This window comes from Lutra lutra, chromosome 5 (genome assembly GCF_902655055.1).
Source record: "Lutra lutra chromosome 5, mLutLut1.2, whole genome shotgun sequence".
Lineage (NCBI taxonomy): Eukaryota > Metazoa > Chordata > Mammalia > Carnivora > Mustelidae > Lutra > Lutra lutra.
Window position 1 is genome coordinate 71,752,786 of NC_062282.1, and position 22,554 is coordinate 71,775,339.

At 44.2% G+C, this 22,554-nt stretch overlaps 2 protein-coding genes across 5 annotated transcripts in view; both read left to right on the forward strand.

The window, feature by feature from the left end:
* Positions 1-13,035, forward strand: part of LOC125099753 (solute carrier family 22 member 5) — a 32,553-nt gene extending 19,518 nt beyond the window's left edge. The window contains exons 8-11 of one of the 3 annotated variants that reach the window (XM_047729130.1): positions 1,430-1,612; positions 2,968-3,103; positions 3,680-3,787; positions 13,000-13,035. In XM_047729130.1, coding sequence (XP_047585086.1) covers positions 1,430-1,612; positions 2,968-3,103; positions 3,680-3,767 — 407 coding nt within the window. In that variant the 3' untranslated portion in view covers positions 3,768-3,787; positions 13,000-13,035. Of the gene's footprint in view, positions 1-1,429; positions 1,613-2,967; positions 3,104-3,679; positions 5,071-7,060; positions 7,608-12,999 lie in introns of those variants that run through there. The other 2 variants (XM_047729129.1, XM_047729127.1) reach the window with 2 other exon arrangements.
* Positions 13,036-21,645: 8,610 nt separating this feature from the next.
* The window catches only part of RAD50 (RAD50 double strand break repair protein), a 231,606-nt gene continuing 230,697 nt past the window's right edge, over positions 21,646-22,554 (forward strand). For both annotated transcript variants that reach the window (XM_047729119.1, XM_047729120.1), the window contains exon 1: positions 21,646-21,780. The gene's annotated coding sequence lies outside the window, so the exon portion shown is untranslated. The remainder of the gene's footprint in view (positions 21,781-22,554) is intronic.

Genomic DNA, 22,554 nt, shown 5'->3' on the forward strand with positions numbered 1-22,554 from the left:
GGTTTTCGCTGAGTCACTCACCTCTAGTGGGCTGTCTTCCCCAATTCATAAAGAAAATAAAATCATGATATGGCAGCTCACTTGCATATCTGCAGCCTTCACCAAAAAATCAAGAGGAAGTGTCTCCTGGGACCAGACACTGGCCATGGCCGGGGCTTTTGGGGAGTGGTGAGAGCAGCCTTATGGGCTGGTGGTTAATGGTACACTCTGCCCCAAGTTAATGAGTGCGTATGTGTTTTTCTCTGAAGAGTAAGGGGCAGGAAAAGGAGCCAAACCCATGGCTTTTTAACCTGGCCTATCTTAGTCATTTATTTATTCAGCGAGTGGCTCTGGAGTGCCTCTCTGGGCTAGGCACTGTGTTTGGGGCATGAAGTAATGATGCAGAAGCAAACAGGTCAGGCAGAACACCAGGCCTGGAGCTCACACTCTAGTTGAGAAGACAAGAGACAAGTAAATAATATGCTTAATATGGTACAGACCGGGTTACCTTTTATCATAACAAGAAAGGAAATGGAGAACTAGTTCATATAGAGTGAACACAGACAGGGGCCCTGAAGAGAGGGCAGTGGAACAGAAACATAGATGAAGTGAGAAGGAGAGAGCCTGAGGGGGAAGAGGGAGCTGAGCTGGAAGAGGTGAAGGGAGGGGCCGGGAACAGCACCGGTCTCACAGGCCATTAGCTGGATTTTCTTTTCCAAACCATCTTGTATCCCACAGATGGGTGGGAGGGAGCCCTTTTCTGCAGTTTAGAGAACACTTTGTGGACCCTCGTCTTCCATCGTGGTGCCCAGAGTTGTCAGTGTACATATGGATTTGGAGGTCTCTGGTGATCTCTATGTGCGGGCCCCTGAGCCCCACAGCACTCTGCACAGGAACAGCGTCCCCTGAAGCCTGGCAGGGGAGTCCATCAGGGTACACACAGAGGGGTTCACCCCAGAGCCCAGGGCAACCCACAGGCCAGAGTCTCACCATTGGCACAGCAAGCAGGGTGGTTCAGGGGATCATTCCTGGGGGTCTGCTGCCCTCTGAATTGTTGAGGTCTGAGTAGAGGGAAACTCCCATCATCCACAAGTCCTTCAGTAATTCCAGTGCATGCAGAGTGCCCTTCTAGGGTGCCACCTGTCCCTTTGACTGGCACATCTTTAGTGACTTGTGGCCTGGAGCAACTTTACTTGGGCTGTTGAGGGGCTCATCTCAGTGGTCTGTAGGCTGAGGAGAAGAGTGTGTCCTCACACAGTGGCAGGTCCCGGCCTCCTCTCAGTAATCAACTGGGAGGGACAGCTTGGCTACATTCACTTATCCCATGGTAGCACATCAGAGAAACTGTCCCCCATACCCCAAAAAGCAGAAAGTATGTTTGCTTCTGGCACGCCCTGTAGCAACATAGCATGAGTTGGTGCCTTCTGCTCTCTTCCCTTTTCCTCTCCAGGTTGGTACTACTTGGCCACCATCCTGGTGATGGTGGGCAAGTTTGGAGTCACTGCTGCCTTTTCCATGGTGTATGTGTACACTGCTGAGCTGTACCCCACCGTGGTCAGAAACATGGGCGTGGGGGTCAGCTCCACAGCATCTCGCCTGGGCAGTATCCTGTCTCCCTACTTCGTTTACCTTGGTGAGTACCATGGGCTGAGGGCATGTAGGAGGTGGGTTGGAAGCACTGAAGGCCCTTGATGTGAGCCATTGGGGGTCATTAACAGCAAAGCCGGCACCCACAGCAAGTGGGGTCCGTCCAGGACGGCACCTGTGCCTGCAGAAGACATGTGCCCAGGCACACTGGGGAGGACACATTCACTGATATGTGGAAAACAACTTAAAGACTAGCTGGAAATCAGTGAGATGAGCAAGCAGAGTTTTTCTGTTTTAGCCCTCCCAGGCCTTTCATCAGAGGTTACGGTTTCTTTATCCTAAGAAACTGCATGGTGGTATCAGGAACCCATGTACTTAACTGGAGAAATTTCTTCTTGGAATCAAAGTATAAAAGGAGCACAGAGGGAAAGATGGCCATTTAAGAGGTCTGATGTGCTGAGAATTATTGTCATTTGGAGCAGTTTAGTTTTATACTGTGTATAGATCTGCCTTGTACCTTTTTTTTTTTAAGATTTTATTTATTTATTTATTTGAGAGAGTGAGAGTGCAAAGCAGGGGGAGCAGTTTTATACTGTGTATAGATCTGCCTTGTACCATTTTTTTAAAAAGATATTTATTTATTTGTTTATTTGAGAGAGAACAAGAGTGCAGAGCAGGGAGAGTGGCAGGCAGAGGGAGAGGGAGAAGCAGGTTCCCAATTAAGTAGGGAGCACAACATGGAGCTTGATTCCAGGACCCCGAGATCATGATCTGAGCCGAAGGCAGGTGCTTATCCGACTAAGCCACCCAGGCCCCCCTGGCTTGTGCCATTTCTGTGTAACGGGAACCGATTTATTCTTCCTTAAAATTGTTCCCTCATGGCAGCTGCTGTTCCCTGGCACAGCCCTTGCCAGCATATCTTTGGGGTGAATTGGCAGCCACCTTGAGAGTACCCAGAATGTGTTGTGAACATATTACATGGATATGACAAGCAGAAACACCTTATCAGGCCTCAAGGCAAATCGAGCAAGTTGTGACCCATCTGGAGAGGTGGAGGAGTTATTCCTGTCCCTGGATGAGAACCTGGAGTTCTGTGGAAACCCAGCACTGAGAAATAGGAATAGTAATCACAGTAATAGTGAGAGTAATCACACCTCCTCCCGGTCTGCTCCCTTTCCCTGCACCGTGGGGCACTGCGGGACATCTGGGAACCTCTGTGCTGGCTCAGTTCTGAGAACTGTTCTGGTGCCAGATGCCAGTCTGGCAGCTCGGACTGTGAGAGATGCAGAAGCCTAGGAGGCATGTGGTCCCCTGTGGAGTCCTGGGAGCACAGAAGGAGGGAGGGAGGGAGACCAAGTCTGACCACATCCCTGGCGTGGGGTTTTGTCTACTCTGCCGTAGGTGCCTATGACCGCTTCCTGCCCTACATTCTCATGGGGAGTCTGACCATCCTGACAGCCATTCTCACCTTGTTCCTCCCAGAGAGCTTTGGCACTCCCCTCCCGGACACCATTGACCAGATGCTAAGGGTCAAAGGGTAAGGTTGCTCTGAGTTGTAGTGTTGATGCCCTGGGTCCGGGCCTTGCTGAGAATTCCTGCACAGACTCTCATACACACCATGTACTAGTTTAGCCATCAGAGGGGCAGAAATGACAAGGTGCTTACTGACTGTCCTGTCTGATCTGACCCAGACCACCGTGTCACCATGTACCTCTTGACTACCATAGCAACTCTGGGACAGCAGAGACCAGGAGAAGCCTTTCAGAATCTGCTCTAAGACTTTTTTCCCCCTTAGTGAGATAACCTCAGGTCTGGGTTTTGTTTGTCTGTTTAGAGACTGGTAGACATCTTTTTTTTTTTAAAGATTTTATTTATTTATTTGGCACAGAAAGAGAGAGACAGTGAAAGAGGGAACCCAAGCAGGGGGAGAGGGAGAGGGAGAAGTAGGCTTCCTGCTGTGCAGGGAGCCCGATGCGGGCCTAATCCCAGGACCCTGGGATCATGACCGGAGCCAAAGGCAGATGCTTAACGACTGAGCCACCCAGGCAACCCGAGACTGGTGGACATCTTTTTAAAGATCTGTTACTAACATTGGTTTTGCTTGTTTTTATAGAATAAAATACAGACAAACTCCAGGCCACACAAGGATGTTAAAAGATGGTGAAGAAAACTCCACAGTCCTTAAAAGCACAGCCTTATAACACAACCTCCAATACATGAGGTGAGGAGGGAAGACTGTGTCTTGTCAGAAGCAGCTTGTATAGACACGGAGTCCTTCAGCAGGGGAGATCTTTGCTGTTCATCTGCTTACCCCTGGGTCTGACTTGCTCCTGGCTGGACAGCTGGACTTGGGCTGCCTGTGGTCTAAGCACACCACCTTCCCTCCAGACCAGCTTGAGATACGTCCGAATGTGCAGACTTGCCGGATGATGGATGGGTGCTTCCTAAGAAGTTAACTATTCACCAGGACCTATGGGACCTGGAAAAATAGGAGAGGCATCTGCTAAATTTACATATTAATTCAGACCTCCTGGAAAGACTGGAGGTCCCATCTCCCCACCTAATCTTACCCCCATTTCCCTCTCATGGTGCACTTTAAAGGAAAAGAAAGAATCGCACAGGGAGTTTGATTTCTCACACTTTCTTAGTCACAGGCCACATTAACCGGGATTGTTGGCTTCCCCAGGCACGAGAGCACAGATCTGGGGAAGTCTAAAAGTAATTACTTTGGAGGGAACTGAACAGGTTTAGAACAAGGGCAAGTGCATTGATTTGTGAGCTCTTGTACCCCTCAGTGTGACTCTTGGGTAGACTTGTTTACATCTGATCCAAGCACTGGGTTTGTCCAGGCCCATACGAGATACATCACCAAATCTCTTCTCGTTTTCCACTGCGGTGTAAATCACATCTCCTAGCTACTGTGGTTTCTGATGTGTGGTTTGAAGGAAGTCTATCACTGAGAAAGAGAGACAAGCAAACTCATCTCTTCTCTCAAAACTATAAGGTAGAATTTATTTGTGTTTTGGTTGTTTGATGTTTGATGTTATGTCTTTTTCTGCTTAAGTTATTTGCCCTTCAGAATAGACTTAGGAAGGGCTAGTTCCCAGCCTCCTGATCTGTGTCTTTGTTTGTGTTTTTGTGTTTTTCAACCCAGAATCCCTCTGGCGAAGGTGTGCAGTTGCCATTTGTGCAAGGCCTTATCAGCCTTCGCCACTAGCACCTTCTCTGTGTGCCAACAATGCCGTCATTGTCTGTGTTCCTTTTGTGATACCTAATCATGGGGAAAAATTACAAAGAAGAAAGTCAAATTGTGTTCACAGTCTTTCAGCATTGCTCACTTGAGAGATATTTTGTGTTTGGTGTAACTGTCTTCTACGATTATATTACCACTGTACTCCTAAAGCATAAGCCTCTCCTGGATAAAAGCTGTATTTTTGTGAAAGCTCCTGAAGTGCCTTGGGAAATGAAGATGTTTTAATAAAGAAAATGATTTTTTAAGTAATAGCAACTGCCTACCACCTTTATTTCCACCATTTGGTGAGTCAGGCTGTACCATCACTTGACTTTGGTCTGTGTCTGCTTGTGCTCATTCTAGCCATGATTGGTATTTAGTGCCTGAGGCTCGGATTTCATCCCCTTCACCCTAGTAAGTGACTGTAGACAGAGCATCCTTCTTACACAAGTGTCTTGGACTCAGTTCCCCTGAAAGCAGGGGCTCAGACCAGCACTTCTTTTTTTTTTTTTTAAGATTTTTTTTTTTTTTTTTAATTTGTCAGAGAGAGAGGGAGAGAGAGCGAGCACAGGAGGACAGAATGGCAGGCAGAGGCAGAGGGAGAAGCAGGCTCCCCGCCAAGCAAGGAGCCCGATGTGGGACTCAATCCCAGGACGCTGGGATCATGACCTGAGCCGAAGGCAGCTGCTTAACCAACTGAGCCACCCAGGCGTCCCCAGACCAGCACTTCTATGTGGCTAGGTAGTGTATTTGGGAACAGGATTCCAGGGAGCAGGACTAAGGATGGGGAGGAAACAAGGAGAGGGGGAGACCCAGCGTGAGGATGTTAGAGCCAGCCAGAGCTTCTGAGGAGCCTTAGGGAATATGTCTCAAAACCATCTGATCTGCCTCATGGACAGAGGGCATTTATTTTTTGGCCCCCCCTTCCCACCTATCAAAGGTAGCCCTGCGAGAGTCCCCTCCCCACATTTCCAGGTTGCCCCTGTGTGAGTTCTGAGCAGGGTCTTCCTTCCGGGTAGAAAGCAAGAGGCAATCTATCACAGCCTCCAGGGTGAGGCACTATCAGGTTGTGCGTCAGGGAACACGGTCAAAGCTTGTGTGAACTGGTCAGTGCAACAGCGGCTAGAGTAAGTGGTGGGGCTGGGAAGACAGTGGTCTGGACACAGTTCACAATACATGTATATATAAAATGTGCCACAGGGTGATTTGAGCTGGAACGTACAGAGAGACCTGGGTAAAAAGCTCCAGTGTTAGGTAAGTCAAAGGCCTGTTGCAGAATATAATATGCAGCATCAAATTCAAGTGGGAAGGAAGGAAGCTCATCTTCTGTAACCCTGTTGGCTTCTCCACGCTCCTCAAACTTGATTCTGTGCCAGGTTTTTAATTAACTACCTTCACGGTGACTCCAGAATATAAATTATGGTCCCGCCTGCCCTTTCTCCTGTTGCATGAATGAACAGTTTCTGAGTTTTCTCTCTTATTTTCAGTGCTACTGATGTCAATCATTTGTGGCTTTCTGGGGGCCAATATCACAATTACCTGAAAGCTGAGAACTCTTCCTTTGCCAAGGCAATAGCCCATGTTACTCCTTCTGGGGATGAGCCAAGCATCTGAAAATCTAAGCCCTCTGTCTGGGCCTGCTGGACCTGTTTCTGTCAGAGCCATGGCTTGATAACCAAGTTATCCTGACCAGGGAATCTCCTCTCAGGGAGAGAGGGGTGCATAGCCTTTAGTCACAGGGGGAGTTGGTGCTTAGCTAATACCCAGGATACCCACAGAAATACAAAGGGCAAAGCAAACGAAGTGAAGGAACAATTCAGATTCAAAAACTATTAAGGGTTCTGCCACAGATAAAGATAAAAACAAGACTATCCCCTAATGATCTTTTTTCTTTCCTGGCTTTTTTCTTTCCTAGCTCCTCTCTCCCTCAGAGTTCCCTAAACAGTCTTATGAATTCCAGAAGGGGTAGTGTTTGCCAAAGAGAATTATTCTACGTAACACCTAGTATAAGTGATGGTGAATGAGTTGGGCAGAGAGCCCTGTTCTCTATCAAGTAGTAAGTAGCCCAACAAATCTTTCCCCTAGTTGTTTATCATCTAATTGCTTTTCCTATAGGGCTTTGAGGTCAACAGAGCCTGGATTCAACATAATATTAGCAATACCTTATATTGTGTGTGCCATTGCTATACAAGCAATTTGGAAAAACAGAGGCCAATCTTGTTTTATTTATCTTCACTTTGTTGTGCTTTTTATAAATTGAAGATTCAACATATTAGCAGACGAAGTCACAACGGTGGTGGTGGAAAGAGAACTAGAATTGAATTAGGTGTGGAACCCAAAGGTGTGACTCACTTGCTCTCATCTCATGGTAGAACTTGAATGGATGAGGAGTTGCTTCCTGTGGCTGAGAAGAGAACATGGTTTCTTGAGACTGAATCTACTGGTGGAGAGGCTGCGAAGATTGTTGAAATGAGCACAAAAGGATATAAGATATGATTTAAGCTTAGCTGATCAAACAGCAGCAGGGTTTGAGAGGATAGACTCCAATTTCAAAAGAAGTTCTACTGTGGGTGAAATTATATCAAACAGCATCACATGCTACAGAGAGAGAGAATAGAAAGGAAGAAGCATTCAACATGGCAGACTTCATTGTCCTATTTTAAGAAATTGCCATAGCCTGCCCGCCTACAGCAACCTCCACACTGATCATCAACATCAGTCATCAACAGCAAAAAGGTTGCTACTGGCTGAAAGCTCAAATGATGTTTAGCACTTTTTTTTAGCGTCAAACTATTTTTAAATTAAGGTGTATATGTTGGTTTTTTACATATAATTCTATTGCACATCTAATAGACAATAGTGTAAACATAATTTTAAAAATTTTTACTTGTTTATTTGACAGAGATAATGAAGAGAGAGAAAACAAGCAGGGGAAGCAGCAGGCAGGGAGAAGGAGGCTCCCCACAGAGCAGGGAGCCCGATGTGGAGCCCTATCCCAGGACCCTGGGATCATGACCTGAGCCAAAGGCAGACACTTAACTGACTGAGCCACCCAGGTGCCCCTAAACATAACTTTTATATGCACTAAGAAACCAAAAAGTTCATTTGACTTTCTTTCTTGTGATATTTGCTTTATTCCAGGGGGCTGGACCAAACCTTCAATATCTCCAAGGTATGCCTATTCCCCTATTTGCTCATTTGATCCTTACACAAATCCTATAAGATTGACAGAGGCTGCCCAGGAAGACAAAGTCAGAGGTTCCTCAGCAGAGGGCACATGTCTTCCTGGAGTCTCAGATGGACCCACCTTGGAAGGTGGTTCCTCACTTTGGGAGGAAGGGGCTTAACTCAACAACAGTTGTGCTGGAAGTTGCCAGAAGACACTGGAACATTATCTTTCTGCTGGGCCAGCCAGAGGGCAGCAGTCAGGCACCTGACTAGCTCTTTTTACCTTAGAAGAAGTGTCATATGAGACACTCTTCTCATGAATGTGTAGAGTTGTGGGCATAGACTGTACACATCAAGGACGCAGTGCTAAGTGGTATGAGTTTTTGACAGATCTGAAATATTTAATTATCAAGTAACCTTCAACCAGTTTTGAATATTCCAAAAACCATCATAGAACCATGCTCCCTTACACCAGTCAAATGAGTAGAAAAAGGTACAAACCTATGAAATGTTTTCAACAACATCAATCAAACAAGCATGCAGCATGATGTAAATCATACTCTTTAAAAATTGGTGAAAGGAAAGAGAAGATTCTAACAATGTTTGTAGAACATCCTGTGTACATCCTAGCAATGTAATACCGAATAACCCCTACACTCTTCAGCAATAGTAAAAAGTCATCAACATCTGGATCAATCTCCCTAAAACTCTCAACTCTGGGTGACAGCAGACTAGATGAAGGCCTCTATTTACTTGCCTCTTCAAAGATTTTTGGAAACTATTATAGAAAACAAATACATGAAATGGAGAAAATGGACAGAGGGGTTAATTGCTGAAAGGAGTGTGACCTGCCCTATGAGAAATGTTTAAGAGAGTCCTTCAGGATGAAATGAAAGGATACTAGAGCAGCTGAACTCCACATGAAGGAATAAAGCACATGGATAAAGGGAACAACCTAAATAAATACAAAAGACAGTTAATTAATGAAAGTGAGGAAATTACTGCCAACTTTCCAGAAATAATAAGGATTATAAGAGAACCCTATAAACAATTGTGTGCCAACAAATTAGACAACCTAGAGGAACTGGACAAATTCCTAGAAACACAAAAATTACCAAAACTGACTCAGGAAGAAACAGAAAATTGGAACAGAATTAAGGAGAGAGATTGAATTAATAATCAAAAACCTCCCAACAAGAAAAGCCCAGAACCAGATGACTACACTGGTGAATTCTACCAAACATTTAAAGAAGAATTAATACCAGTCCTTCTAAATTATTTGCACAAATAAAAGAGAAGAAAACACTTCCTGACTCATTCTGTGAGACCTGCCCTGAGACCAAATCCAGACAAAGACATCAAAAGGGAACCTTAGATCAATATCCCTTATGAACATAGATGTGAAATATTCCATAAAGTACTAGCAACCCAAATACAGTAGCATACTAAGAGGAGTATATATTGCAACCTAGCAGGTTTATCCCAGGAACACAAATGTAGATCAATTTGAAAATATTAATGATGTAATACAAGACATGAATGAGCTTAAATAAAAATTCTATCAATTGATGCAGCAAATCATTTGACAATATTCAACACAATTTCATGATTTTAAAAAAACCCTCAATAAACTAGAAGTAGAAGGGAACTTCCTCAATGTGATAAATGACATCTACAAAAACACCTCAGCTAACATTTTACTCGATGTTGAAACTGAAACTCACACCCTAAGATCAGTAACAAGAGAAGGATGCCACTTGCCACTTCTGGAACTATGCTGGAAGTTCTGGTCATAACAATTAGGCAAGAAAAAGAAATAAAAGCTATCCAAGTTGAGAATTAAGAAGTAAAGCTACAGTAATCAAAACAGTGTAATACTGGCAGAATGACAAATACAGAGATCAATGAAAGAGAATAGAATCCAGAAGTAAACCCTCACAGATATAGTCAAAAAGGGTGAATTTCAAAAAAAACCGCCAAGACCATTCAAGGGGAAAGAACAGTCTTTTCATGAAAAGATGCTTAGAAAACTGGATGTTGTCCACAAGCAAAATAATAAAGTTGGACCCTTGTACCATATGCAAAAATTAACTCTAAATAGATGAAAAAACTAAACATAAGAACTAAAATCCTAATACTTTTTAGAGGGGAGAAAGTTTCTTTGGATTTAGCAGTCATTTCTTGGATATGACACCAAAAGCACAAGCAACAAAAGAAAAAAATAAACTGGACTTAATTAAAAACTTTTGTTATATGTCAATTACATCTCAATAAAGCTAGGGAAAAATGAAAAAATTTTGTGTATCAAAAGACACTATCAAGAGTGAAAAGGCAACCCAGAAAATGGAAGAAATTATGTATCTACTAATGTGTTAATATCCAAAATATATATAAAGAATTCCTACAGCCCAACAATGTAAAAAAAAAAAAAAAAATCGGCAAAGGGCTTAAGTAGAAATATCTCCAAACAAGATATACAGATGGTGAATAAGCACATGAAAAGAAGTGCTATTCATTAGGGAGATATTTATTTGTAATCAAAACCACAATAGGGGCGCCTGGGTGGCTCAGTGGGTTAAGCCGCTGCCTTCGGCTCAGGTCATGTTCTCAGGGTCCTGGGATCGAGCCCCGCGTCGGGCTCTCTGCTCAGCGGGGAGCCTGCTTCCTCCTCTCTCTCTGCCTGCCTCTCTGCCTACTTGTGATTTCTCTCTGTCAGATAAATAAATGAAATCTTTAAAAAAAAAAAAAAAAAAAAAAAAAAAAAACCACAATAAGAAATCACTTTAGGGGCGCCTGGGTGGCTCAGTGGGTTAAAGCCTCTGCCTTCAGCTCAGGTCATGATCTCAGGGTCCTGGGATCGAGCCCCACATCAGGCTCTCTGCTCAGCGGGGAGCCTGCTTCCTCCTCTCTCTCTGCCTGCCTCTCTGCCTACTTGTGATCTCGCTCTCTGTCAAATAAATAAATAAATTCTTAAAAAAAAAAAAGAAATCACTTTATACTCATTAGGATGGCTGTTGTTAAAACAAAAAACAGAAAATAAGTATTGGTGAGGACATGGAGAAATTCAAACACCTGTACATTGCTGGTGGGAATGTAAAATGGTGCAGCTATATTATGGAAAACTGTATATTTCCTAAAAAAAAAATTAAACATAGAATTACCATATGATCCAGCAATTCCACTCCTAGGTAAATAACCAAAGGAATTGAAAACAGGGACTCAAACATTTGTACACCTGTGTTATAGCATAGATAGCAGAATTTTCTACTGTAGATAAAAGGTGGAAACAACCCAAGTGTCCATCAGTGAACAGGTGGTTAAACAAACTTCAGTATATACATACAATGGAATACTATTCAGCCTTAAAAAGGAAGGGAACTCTGATACTTGTTAAGCACTGAAGAATAATGGTTACCAGGGCCTGAGAGGAAGGGGTAATAGGAGTGATTGTTTCATGGGTACAGAGATTAGTTTGAGATGATGAAAAATTCTAGAGATGGATGCTGGTGTTACCCACTCAACAATGTGAATGTACTTAATGCCACTGAGTTGTACCCCCAAAAATAGTAAAAATGGGAAATTTTATGTCATATATTTTACCACAATAATTAACTTTTTATTTATTTTGTTGTTGTTGTTGGATGACTATTTTTTAATGGATTCTTGAATGGAGTTAGTAAGGTTTTATTTTGAAATTCAGGTTTTATTTATTTTGAGTGCTTTAAAAATTATTTTATTTTTATTTTTCAGTGTTCCAAGAGTCATTGTTTATGCACCACACCCAGTGCTCCATGCAATATGTGCCTTCCATAATACCCACCACCAGGCTCACCCAACCCCTCACCCCCTCCCCTCCAAAACCCTCAGTTTGTTTCTCAGAGTCCATAGTCTCTTATGCTTTGTCTCCCCCTCTGATTTCCCCCATTCACTTTTCCTTTCTGTCTCCTAATGTTCTCCATGTTATTCCTTATGCTCCACAAGTAAGTGAAACCATAGGATAATCGACTCTCTCTTCTTGACTTATTTCACTCAGCATAATCACCTCCAGTCATGTCCATGTTGATACAGAAGTTGGGTATTCATCCTTTCTGATAGAGATGTAATATTCCATTTTATATATGGACCATATCTTTTTTATCCATTCATCTGTTGAAGGGCATCTTGGCTCTTTCCACAGTTTGGCAATTGTGGACATTGCTGCTATGAACATTGGGGTACATATGGCCCTTCTTTTCACTACATCTGTATCTTTGGGGTAAATACCCAGTAGTGCAATTGCAGGGTCATAGGGTAGCTCTATTTTTATTTATTTTTTATTTTTTAAAATATTTTATTTATTTATTGGACAGAGAGAGAGAGATCACAAGTAAGCAGAGAGGCAGGCAAAGAGAGAGAGGAAGGGAAGCAGGCCCCCTGCCGAGCAGAGAGCCTGATGCGGGGCTCAACCCCAGGACTATGAGACCATGACTCAAGCCGAAGGCAGAGGCCCAACCCACTGAGCCACCCAGGTGCCCCAGGGTAGCTCTATTTTTAATTTCTTAAGGAATCTCCACACTATTTTCCAAAGTGGCTGCACCAACTTGCATTCCCACCAACAGTGTAAGAGGGTTCCCCTTTCTCCACACCCTCTCCAACACTTGTTGCTTCCTGTCCTGATAATTTTGGCCCTTCTAACTGGTGGAAGGTGGTATCTCAATGAGGTTTTGATTAGAATCTACCTGATAGCTAATGATGATGAACATTTTTTCATGTGTCTGTTAGCCCTTTGTATGTCTTCTTTGGAGAAGTGTCTGTTCATGTCTTCTGCCCATTTTTTGATATGATTATCTGGTTTTTTTGAGTGTTGAGTTTGAGAAGTTCTTTATAGATCTTGGATATCAGCCCTTTGTCTATAGTGTCATTTGCGAATATCTTCTCCCATTCCGTGGGTTGTCTCTTTGTTTTGTTGACTGTTTCCTTTGCTGTACAGAAGCTTTTTATCTTGATGAAGTCCCAAAAGTTCATTTTTGCTTTTGTTTCCTTTGCCTTTAGAGACATATCTTGAAAGAAGTTACTGTGGCTGATGTCAAAGAGGCTACTGCCTATGTTCTTCTCTAGGATTTTGATGGATTCCTGCCTCATGTTGAGGTTTTTTATCCATTTCGAGTTTATCTTTGTGTATGGTGTAAGAGAATGGTCGAGTTTCATTCTTCTATACATAGCTGTCCAATTTTCCCAGTACCATTTATTGAAGCAACTGTCTTTTTTCCACTGGATATTTTTTCCTGCTTTGTCGAAGATAATTTGCAGCACCAAGCACCATAAGATACCATACATAAGATACACCATCGCACCAAGAACCATAAGATACCTTGGAATAAACCTAACCAAAGAAGTAAAGGATCTGTACCCAAGGAACTACAGAACACTCATGAAAGAAATTGAAGAAGACACAAAAAGATCGAAAAGCATTCCATGCTCATGGATTGGAAGAATAAACATTGTTAAAATGTCTATATTGCCCAGAGCAATCTATACTTTCAATGCTAACCTGATCAAAATTCCACCCATGTTTTTCAAAGTGCTATAACAAACAACCCTAAAATTTATATAGGACCAGAAAAGACACTGAATTGCTAAGAAAATGTTGAAAAAGAAAAACAAAACTAGGGGCATCACATTGCCTGATTTCAAGCTTTACTACAAAGCTGTGATCACCAAGACTGCATGGTACTGTCACAAAAACAGACACATAAACCAGTAATTAACTTTTTAAAAGAATTGTTCATGGATAATGGCAATAAAAATTCTCAAGTATCCAATTCAAATAGTAAGGTGACCATGAATTCTTTTTGAGAGAAACTATTTAAAAATTATGTCTAGGGATGCCTGGGTGGCTCACTTGGTTGAATGTCTGCCTTCAGCTTGGGTTGTGATCTCAGGGTCCTAGGATCGAGTCTGGCATTGGGCTCCCTGCTTGGGAAGGGGGGTCTGCTTCTCCCTCTCCCTCTCTCCCCATGCTCCTGCTTTCTCTCTCTCTCTCAAATAAATAAATAAATACAAGTGAAAAAATTAAATAATGAAGTCTAAGCTCATAATCCATTTGCAATTCATATAACAAAGAGCTGACTTACCTAATATAAAAAGATTTCCTACAAATAAACAGGAAAAAAACCAACCCCAATTTTAAAATGGCTAAGAGGTATAAACAATATACCGAGGTTGAAATTGAGATGTCTTTTAAACCTATGAAAAGATCATATACTTTACTCCTAATAAGAGAAATACAAATGAAAACAATACTGAGATATTTTCACCTACCCATCCATCCTCTTCTCTGTATAAATGTGAAGAAAAATGTATAGAATATTTTTCTAATAATATATAGCAATACCTTTTAGATGGTACCAACATTTGGAGAAGATTTTAAGGCATTTATTGTACTTTCTATAGTGTTTGTATTCCTTACAAGGAGTGCATACATGTTTCAAAGTGGTTTTAGTTTAAAAAATAAAGCTGGAAGTAGATATGCGAGATGACAATAAAGATGAATTTTTTCTGCATATTTTTTAGTATTTTTAAAAACGTCCCCAACCCTCTCCCAAACCTTCACATATTTTTAATTTTGATTCCTGATATAATACTCTCCCAATTTTACATTTTTCCTAGACACGCCTGTCGCCATCCTTCTTCTCTGATTTCCCAATTCTACCCACGTTCAAAGTTCACCTCAAATGCATCCTCTTCCTGGGATGCATGGTGGCTTATACAAGTGCACACACCTGGAGCAGATACGTGGTCTAGCTGGTCCAAAAGTAGCTTACCAGCTCTATAACGTCAGGCAACTCACTTAATCTTTCTGAGATTCAGTTTCCTTACTTATAAAATAAATGACCTGTCTCAATGGGGTATCAAATATTTTATTTATTTATTTATTAAAGATTTTATTTATTTATTTGACAGACGGAGATCACAAGTAGGCAGAGAAGCAGGCAGGGAGAGAGGAGGAAGCAGGCTCCCTGCTGAGCAGAGAGCCCTATGCGGGGCTTGATCCCAGGACTCTGGGATCATGACCTGAGCCAAAGCCAGAAGCTTTAACCCACTGAGCCACCCAGGCACCCCAAAGATTTTATTTTTTCCTTTTTTTTTTTTTTAAGATTTTATTTATTTATTTGACAGACAGAGATCACAAGTAGGCAGAGAAGCAGGCAGGGAGAGAGGAGGAAGCAGGCTCCCTGCTGAGCAGAGAGCCCTATGCGGGGCTTGATCCCAGGACCTGGGATCATGACCCAAGCCGAAGGCAGAGGCTTTAACCCACTGAGCCACCCAGGTGCTCCCCTAAGATTTTATTTTTTAAGGAATCTCTACACCCAATGTGGAGCTCAAACACACAACCCTGAGATCAAGAGTCACACACTCTACTGACTGAGACAGCCAGACACCCCTCTTTGGGGTTTTAAATGGATTAAATTAGCATGTAAAATCCTTAACCATACTAAATATGTGTTGACAATAATATTGCTATCCCTCCAGGGCTCTCTAAGGCAATTATTAACTCTACAAATAATTAGTCCTTGTTACGTTCTGTTTGGTCCATCAGGGAAATTATAACTACCTTTGGGAGAAATCTTTTTACTCATTCATCCCTTAATGAAAGCCAGAGCCCTCAGGAAAAACTTCATGATGCCCACACCCTCTCCGTTCTCTTTTTAGTCCAAGCAGGCTAATGGTATCTAGGCTTCTTGTAAACTCACCTACTGTCAGCCTCCACACTTGACAGTGAGATGGATATGGTCTGTCTGGGGTCTGTAACTAGTCAAAGACATGTTGTTTGACTTATGAGAGAGGTTAGTGCTCAAATCATAGTCATATGTGTATCCAAGCCTGATTTAGGAGGATGAACCAATGTTGGACTTGAACATAACCTGCCATCTCACAGGGATTCACTCAGACCGGATGATGGGGACTGCTATCTTCATGACAGGGCTATCCTCTGCCAGCCTCTCAAAGGACACCTTGCTCAGGCAGACAAACATCAAAGCAAGAATGCCTTTGGGAGTACTGGCTTCTTTTCCCCACAGAGAGACAGATTTCCTTCTGTGTTGCCAAATAGCTAAGTGTTTTCCTTTAGGAACACTTATGAGAGACTACTCCTTTTCCCAGGAAACCAAGGCCACCCAAAGCAAAATTACTTATCTTTGTTCAAGAACAATTGCTCACTCATTTTCTATTTGTTTACTTTTCCCTCCGGCTTAAGAAAGTTATAGGATATTTTTGCTATTGGTAGGTTGTATTTTTCTAGAGGCTGTTTTAGTTTTGAGTTCTAAACTGAGGTTTGAAGGTTGTCCATGGAACAAACACTTCAAAAGAAGACCAGACCCTAGCTCACACAGAAGACATAGTTGATAGTTTAGTAGCAAAGCACAAACATAACTTATGAGTGGGGAAGTGGACATGAGATTCTCTGCCCACCTGACACCTCACCCAAGATGGACAGAATCAAAACCCCACAAAATGTGATCCTTTCCCAAAACTCTCCAGTTCAAAGAAGGGCAGCATTGTGTTAGTTCAGGTCCTCTTGGAGCATATGCCAAGATGGAATTAAACACACAAGAACTTTGGGGCACCTGGGTGGCTCAGTGGGTTGAGCCTCTGCCTTTGGCTCAGGTCGTGATCTCGGGGTCCTGGGATGGAGCCCGGCATCGGGCTCTCTGATCGGTGGGGAGCCTGCTTCCCCCTCCCCCTCTGCCTGCCTCTCTGTCTACTTGTGATCTTTCTGTCTGTGTCAAATAAATAAATAAAATCTTTTTAAAAAAACCACACACACACACACACACAAGAACTTTTCGAGGAAAATGCTCATGAGGGGTAAAGGGGAGAAGGAATGAGAATAGGCAGAGAGAGACTCAGATCATGACACAGGTCTGTTCCCTCTGGAAAGGGACAGTGAAGGGAAAAGAATTGGGCAGGAAGAGCTTCAGTCTGCAGATTACTTCTGAGAAATTATTGACCACACTGATGGGAAGCTGCACAGCACCGATCGCCTGTTAGAGGAGTCCCAGCTTGGGCAGAAATGGCCTGGCTCTTGTATCACCACTGAGTTCATTGTCTGAGAGCAGCTAGAGAGTGTGTAGCCTGGTGTGTGTGCTGCAACAAATCAAAAGGGGAGGCAGCTAGTGGCTCTCAGCTCTGTTCTTTGTAGAAGGTTCTCTTGAAGAGTGATGTGAGTCACAATCATTCATTCAATTATTCAACCTGCCTGATATTTTCTCCTTTAAGACCCAGTCCACTGGCAAGATGCTAACCATTTCACCTCCTAAATATCTCTCACATCTGTCTGTTTCTATCTCCTCCACCACTACCACCATCATCTTGTTCCCAGCTGATGACCATCTTTCCATCTATTCACCATACAGCATGTAGAGCAGGCTTTTTATCTTAAAAAGAACTTTTTTGTAAGATTATGTTTTTAAGTAATCTCTACACCTGACATGGGGCTCAAACTTATCACCCTCAGATCAAGAGTTGCAGGTTCTACTGACTGAGCCAGCCACATGCCCCAGAACCATCTTTTTAAAACATAATCAGATCAGTTTAAACAACATCAGAGCTCATAGGATAAGGATCTAGGTCCTCAGTATGACATTCAAGGCCCTGCCTATTATGACTTTTGCCTTACTCTCCAGACTCCTGAGGACTTGGGCTGTCCTTACTCTCTCTGCTCCATTGACCCTTTGAGCATCAGTTAGATAATAGTTCAAATCTAGCCTCCTTCGTTACCCAAATGCTCCAAGTTCTTCGCTGCCTCAGGACCCTTGCACATATTGTACCCTCTACCAATTATCTTTTCTCCAATCCCATTCCCCTTTACCCAGTTAACTAATCCTCATTCCTTAGCTACCAATTCAAATATCATTTCTTGAGGGAAGCCTTCTCCGACCCTCACACAAGTTTGAATCCTTTGTAATTTTGTCTTATAGTAAATTAAATGCACTTTGTAGCATTTAGGATGGTATTCTGTATTTGATTAATTATCCAATTGACTACTTCACTATAACGTGTGTTTCCTGATGGTAGAGACTATTTTTTTTTGCCCATTTTTGTTCACTATGGCATCTCCAATATTAGCAGAGTGGCTGCATTTTGTAGTTGCAACAAAATATTTGTTGAATAAAGGAAGCATCTAAAAGAATTATTTGGTATTTTTTCCTTTTTATTTGAGTCACATTCCAAGTGTTTTCTAACCAGTGAATTTTATTTCTTTCTATTTATATTGTTCTCCAGTGGCATGATCTCCCCGCACATCTACTCCCACCCTTCACCCATGGTAAAATCTGTGAGGGCTGGCCTTGGACTTGGGATTTTTCAAGGCTTCCTTGATGAGCACTGCAGGCCTGGATAAAGTGCATGTTGTGGCACAAGATTTTATTCTAGAGCTAGAACGTCAGGGAGTCAGGAACATAGGAAGGAGAAAAAAGTGAGTTGCCTCCAAAGAGCTGGGATACAAAGTTGCTCTTTGAAAGTTAAATTAGAAAGCAGACCAATCAGAGCAAAGATATACAACATGCCTCCTTTAAGAGCAATAAGGACTCCAGGATCTACAAGGCCTAACAGTAATGTTACTCACTATGGCCTTGCTCTATCTAAAAAAGAAATGTGTTCATCTAAGGAGGGACAGCCCTGGTACATTAATAAGGAGAACAGAGAGTGTCCATTGGGCACCGCACCCCCCATCCCGCCCCCAGGAGAAGGGCTGGCCAGGATAGCAGGAATGAGTGGCCCATCCTCCCATCAGCTTGTGTGACCCCTGGTGCGGAGAAAGATGCACCAAGCTCCCCAGGGCTGATTTCAGTCACATAATTTACCCTTCTGATTTTGGCTTTGAGCTCACCAAGCCACCTTCTGACAAGTAGGTTCCAAATTGTTTAGGAAGAGAGTGCACTCATCAGCTAACCTCAAGAGCCTTTTGGTCCTGACTGTTTTGCTTCTAACAGAAATGGTTAAGCTCCAGGCCTTCAATGAACCCTGACTCTACCACTTACATACTGTACATGCTAACCTTGGGAATTCCCTTCATCTTTTTTACCCCCACTGAAAAAAAGATCACAACATACCACATGATTAAATTAAAGAATTAAAGAATTAAAGAAAGCAATGCATAAGCAATGTCCACAATAGCCAAACTATGGAAAGAACCTAGATGTTCATCAACAGATGAATGGATAAAGAAGATGTGGTATACACACACACACACACACACACACACACACACACACATACAATGGAATACTATGCAGCCATCAAAAGAAGTGAAATCTTGCCATTTGAGATGGCGTGGATGGAACTAGAGGGTATTTTGCTGAGCGAAATAAGTCAATCAGAGAAAGACAATTATCACAAGATCTCCCTGATATGAGGAAGTTGAGAGGTAACATGGGGAAGCTGGGGGGTAGGCAAGGAATAAATGAAACAAGATGGGATTGGGAGGGAGACAAACCATAAGAGACTCTAATCTCACAAAACAAAACATGACGGTTGCCAGGGGGTGGGGGGTAGGGAGAGGGTGGTTGGGTTATGGACATTGGGAAGGTATGTGCTATGGTGAGTGCTGTGAAGTGTGTAAACCTGGCAATTCACAGACCTGTACCCCTGGGGCTAATAATACATTATATGTTAATAAAAAAAAATTTTTTTTAAAGAAAGCAATGCATGTGCTGTACTTAGTGTAGAGTTTAGCAAATAGTGAATGAAATCACTAAGTTCGCCTTCTGATTTTATACAATGTGGATTTTTAATCAACACTGCAACATTGAAAAGATGGAATTTTGGGTCCCACAAGATCAAAGACCAAATCTAGACCGTGGGAAATCACCAAGATGATAGACTACAGGCGAGTCTTTTACCTCCTGGCACCTCTCCTGTCACATGGGTTAACATCTATAAAAGGTAACCAGGACATGGCTTTAAAATCTTGCATCTCTACCTCTCTTTTCTTAACCCTCATCTCCCACACATACTTTTTATGCAGAAACAGATTTTCAGATTTACCTCTACTTCACTCTCATGGAATTAAGAATGATTGTTCTATCACAAGGAAGAGCTCCAAGGATTCCCTTGATTTTTTTATTTTATTTTTTTTACTTTTTCCTTCATGCTACAGACCAAAAGCATCATCTCCTGGAGGGGGAAACACAGGCTCTTGTTTTTCTAAGGTCACCATTTGGCCTGCCCCACTTCCCCACATGCTCTTGAGAGAAATACTGCAATTACACTTAGAAAGCCACAACACCAGTCACAGATCAAGGCTTCCATCATGCAGGGAACATGCCTGAATTTCAAACAGGCAAACCAAGGTGACTCTGCCAGATTAGACAGTTAATTTTGTTTTTCTGTTCCAGTTATTAGACTGTTCCATGACAAAAATGAACAAACACACACATGGTAAATTTGGTTTGGAGTACGGAGTCTTATCAATGTTTTCCAAGTAGAAACGCTTACTTACAAAAGTATTTTCAGATCTCAGTGACTGATGCTGGAAAGAGTTGTAGGGAGTTTCCTCAAACTTCAGTTGTAGCAGCACTCTACTTTAACAGAACTGGTCGATCCAGTGGCATAATTATAGGGGATAATTTTCAGGTGAGGTGTGAGGTGCCTTCCAAAAAGACTATAGGGTCTCTTCAGTCCTTCAGAGTCACGATAACACAGTCTAAACTCTGAAAACTATTTTATTGTCATGGAAATCTTCAATTTTATCAGCTGACATTAGAGAATGTCTATCAGGCATCCAGAAAAACAATGACTCGGTTGTTACCCTCAAAGAACCCACCGACAGCCTAGCAGAAAATGCCAACTATTTTCTCCCTCATATCGTTTCATTGAATTCCTACAACCTTGAGGTAAGTATGGTTACCATCCTCGTCCAGGAAAGAAACTAAGGCTAAGGGATTCTACCCCAAATCACACAGCCAATAAATAACAGGCCACCAAACCCGTGGGTATTGATGGGCACCAGTTAGAGTAGGGAGTCCAAATCCTAAGCATGCTGTTCAGTTTTTCCTATCAAATGACGAGTCCCCCATTTCACGGGTACCATTGACTTCTATATCTCCTTGGACCCAGGATGAAGAGCCTGGCACCTCGTGGTCACAACCAGGCTGTTCGAAGCCACGGCGCCACCAGCTCGGCAGAGAGTCCAGTGCGCATGCCTGGGCCTGGGGGACCGGCAGAGCCCTGAGGGTCTCAGAACGAAACCTGCCCGAGGTGGCTCAGCGCCCCAACCCAGGACCCGTCAGAGACTCGCTCCCGGCCGCCCAGGCCAGACCCGTCTCCTGAGGGCAGAAACCCACGAAGCGCGGCCATCAGCCCCGAGGCCCAAGCAGGCGCTGACTGAGGGGCGGCAGGGGAAGCGGTCCTCATGGGCCAAGCGAGACTCGGTGGGCCGCGGGGCCGAACGAAGGCGCGCTGCGGGGCCTCTCCCCTTGCTGCCGGGCTGCCCGCCTTCCTGCCGGGGACAGGCCCACCGAGGCGTGCGCAGCGGGCCCGCTTGCGGCCCCTCGGAGGCATGGGGCTCCGTCCGGCCAGCCGCCCGCCTGCAGGCCTGAGGCCCGAGCCCCTGCCTCTGGCTGCCAGCCCACGCTCGGCGTTCACCGCGCTCGGCCGGGGCCCGCCTCTAAGCCGTTTTCGCTTTCGCTTTCCTGCCGCCGTCGTTGAGGAAAATGAAAGTGACCGTGGCGGTGGCCCGGACTCGCGCAGCAGCTCGTCGGAGCGAGGGGCGCGGAGAGCGGCGGCAGTCGGCATGGAGCCGCGAGCTGGGGCCGCTGCCCGCACCAGACTAGGTAAGCGCGGCCCCTCCGCGGCCGCCTCGCGGGCTCCGCCTTGCGGACCAGGCGGGCGAGACGCCAGGAGGAGCTGTGACGCGGGCCGGGCCGGGCGGGTGGGCTCATGCCTCAGGGCTGGGGGCGCTGAGCCGCGGCACCGCAGGGGCCTGTGTGGCTCGGGTCCGCCAGGCCTGACTCCAAGGCTGGGGGAGCGCAGACTAGTGTGCCAAGGGTCTGGCAGCCTGGGGCCGAGGTCGCACAGCGGCACGGCAGGCCGTGAACGGTTCCCATCACACGTTTCCTTTTTGGACAACGCCACGGGTCCCCTACCTCCGCCGGCTTTCAGTAACAATCCAAGTGGGAGTAAAATGCTGAGCAGAGTGCCTCCCCTGAGCTCAGCAGGGAGGAACTCATCATTTGCCCCTGCTTACCGTTCAGACTCCTCTTCCTTCCCCATTTGGCTCCACTCCTCGTGTAGTTTGCCTTTCTGCATTTTACAGATAGGGTGCACTTGGGTGCCCCTGGGGTGCCTTCCAAGCGTTTGCTGAGCTGGCAAGCTTGCAGCTCGCCACTCTTGGCCATGGGCATGGACATCAGCTAGTCCAGCATGTCGCCCCTTCCCCTAGGCCCTGCCCATGAGAAGACAGGGGCTTTACTCCGCAGAGACTCCAACACCAGCCCCCCTTCCAGGCTGGCGAAAATGGTCAGGGATGGGAACTCTCAGGGACCGAGTCCTTCCCAGACCAGGAAACTTCCTGTCTGCTGCATCTGTCAGCAGAAGGGTGAAAGAGA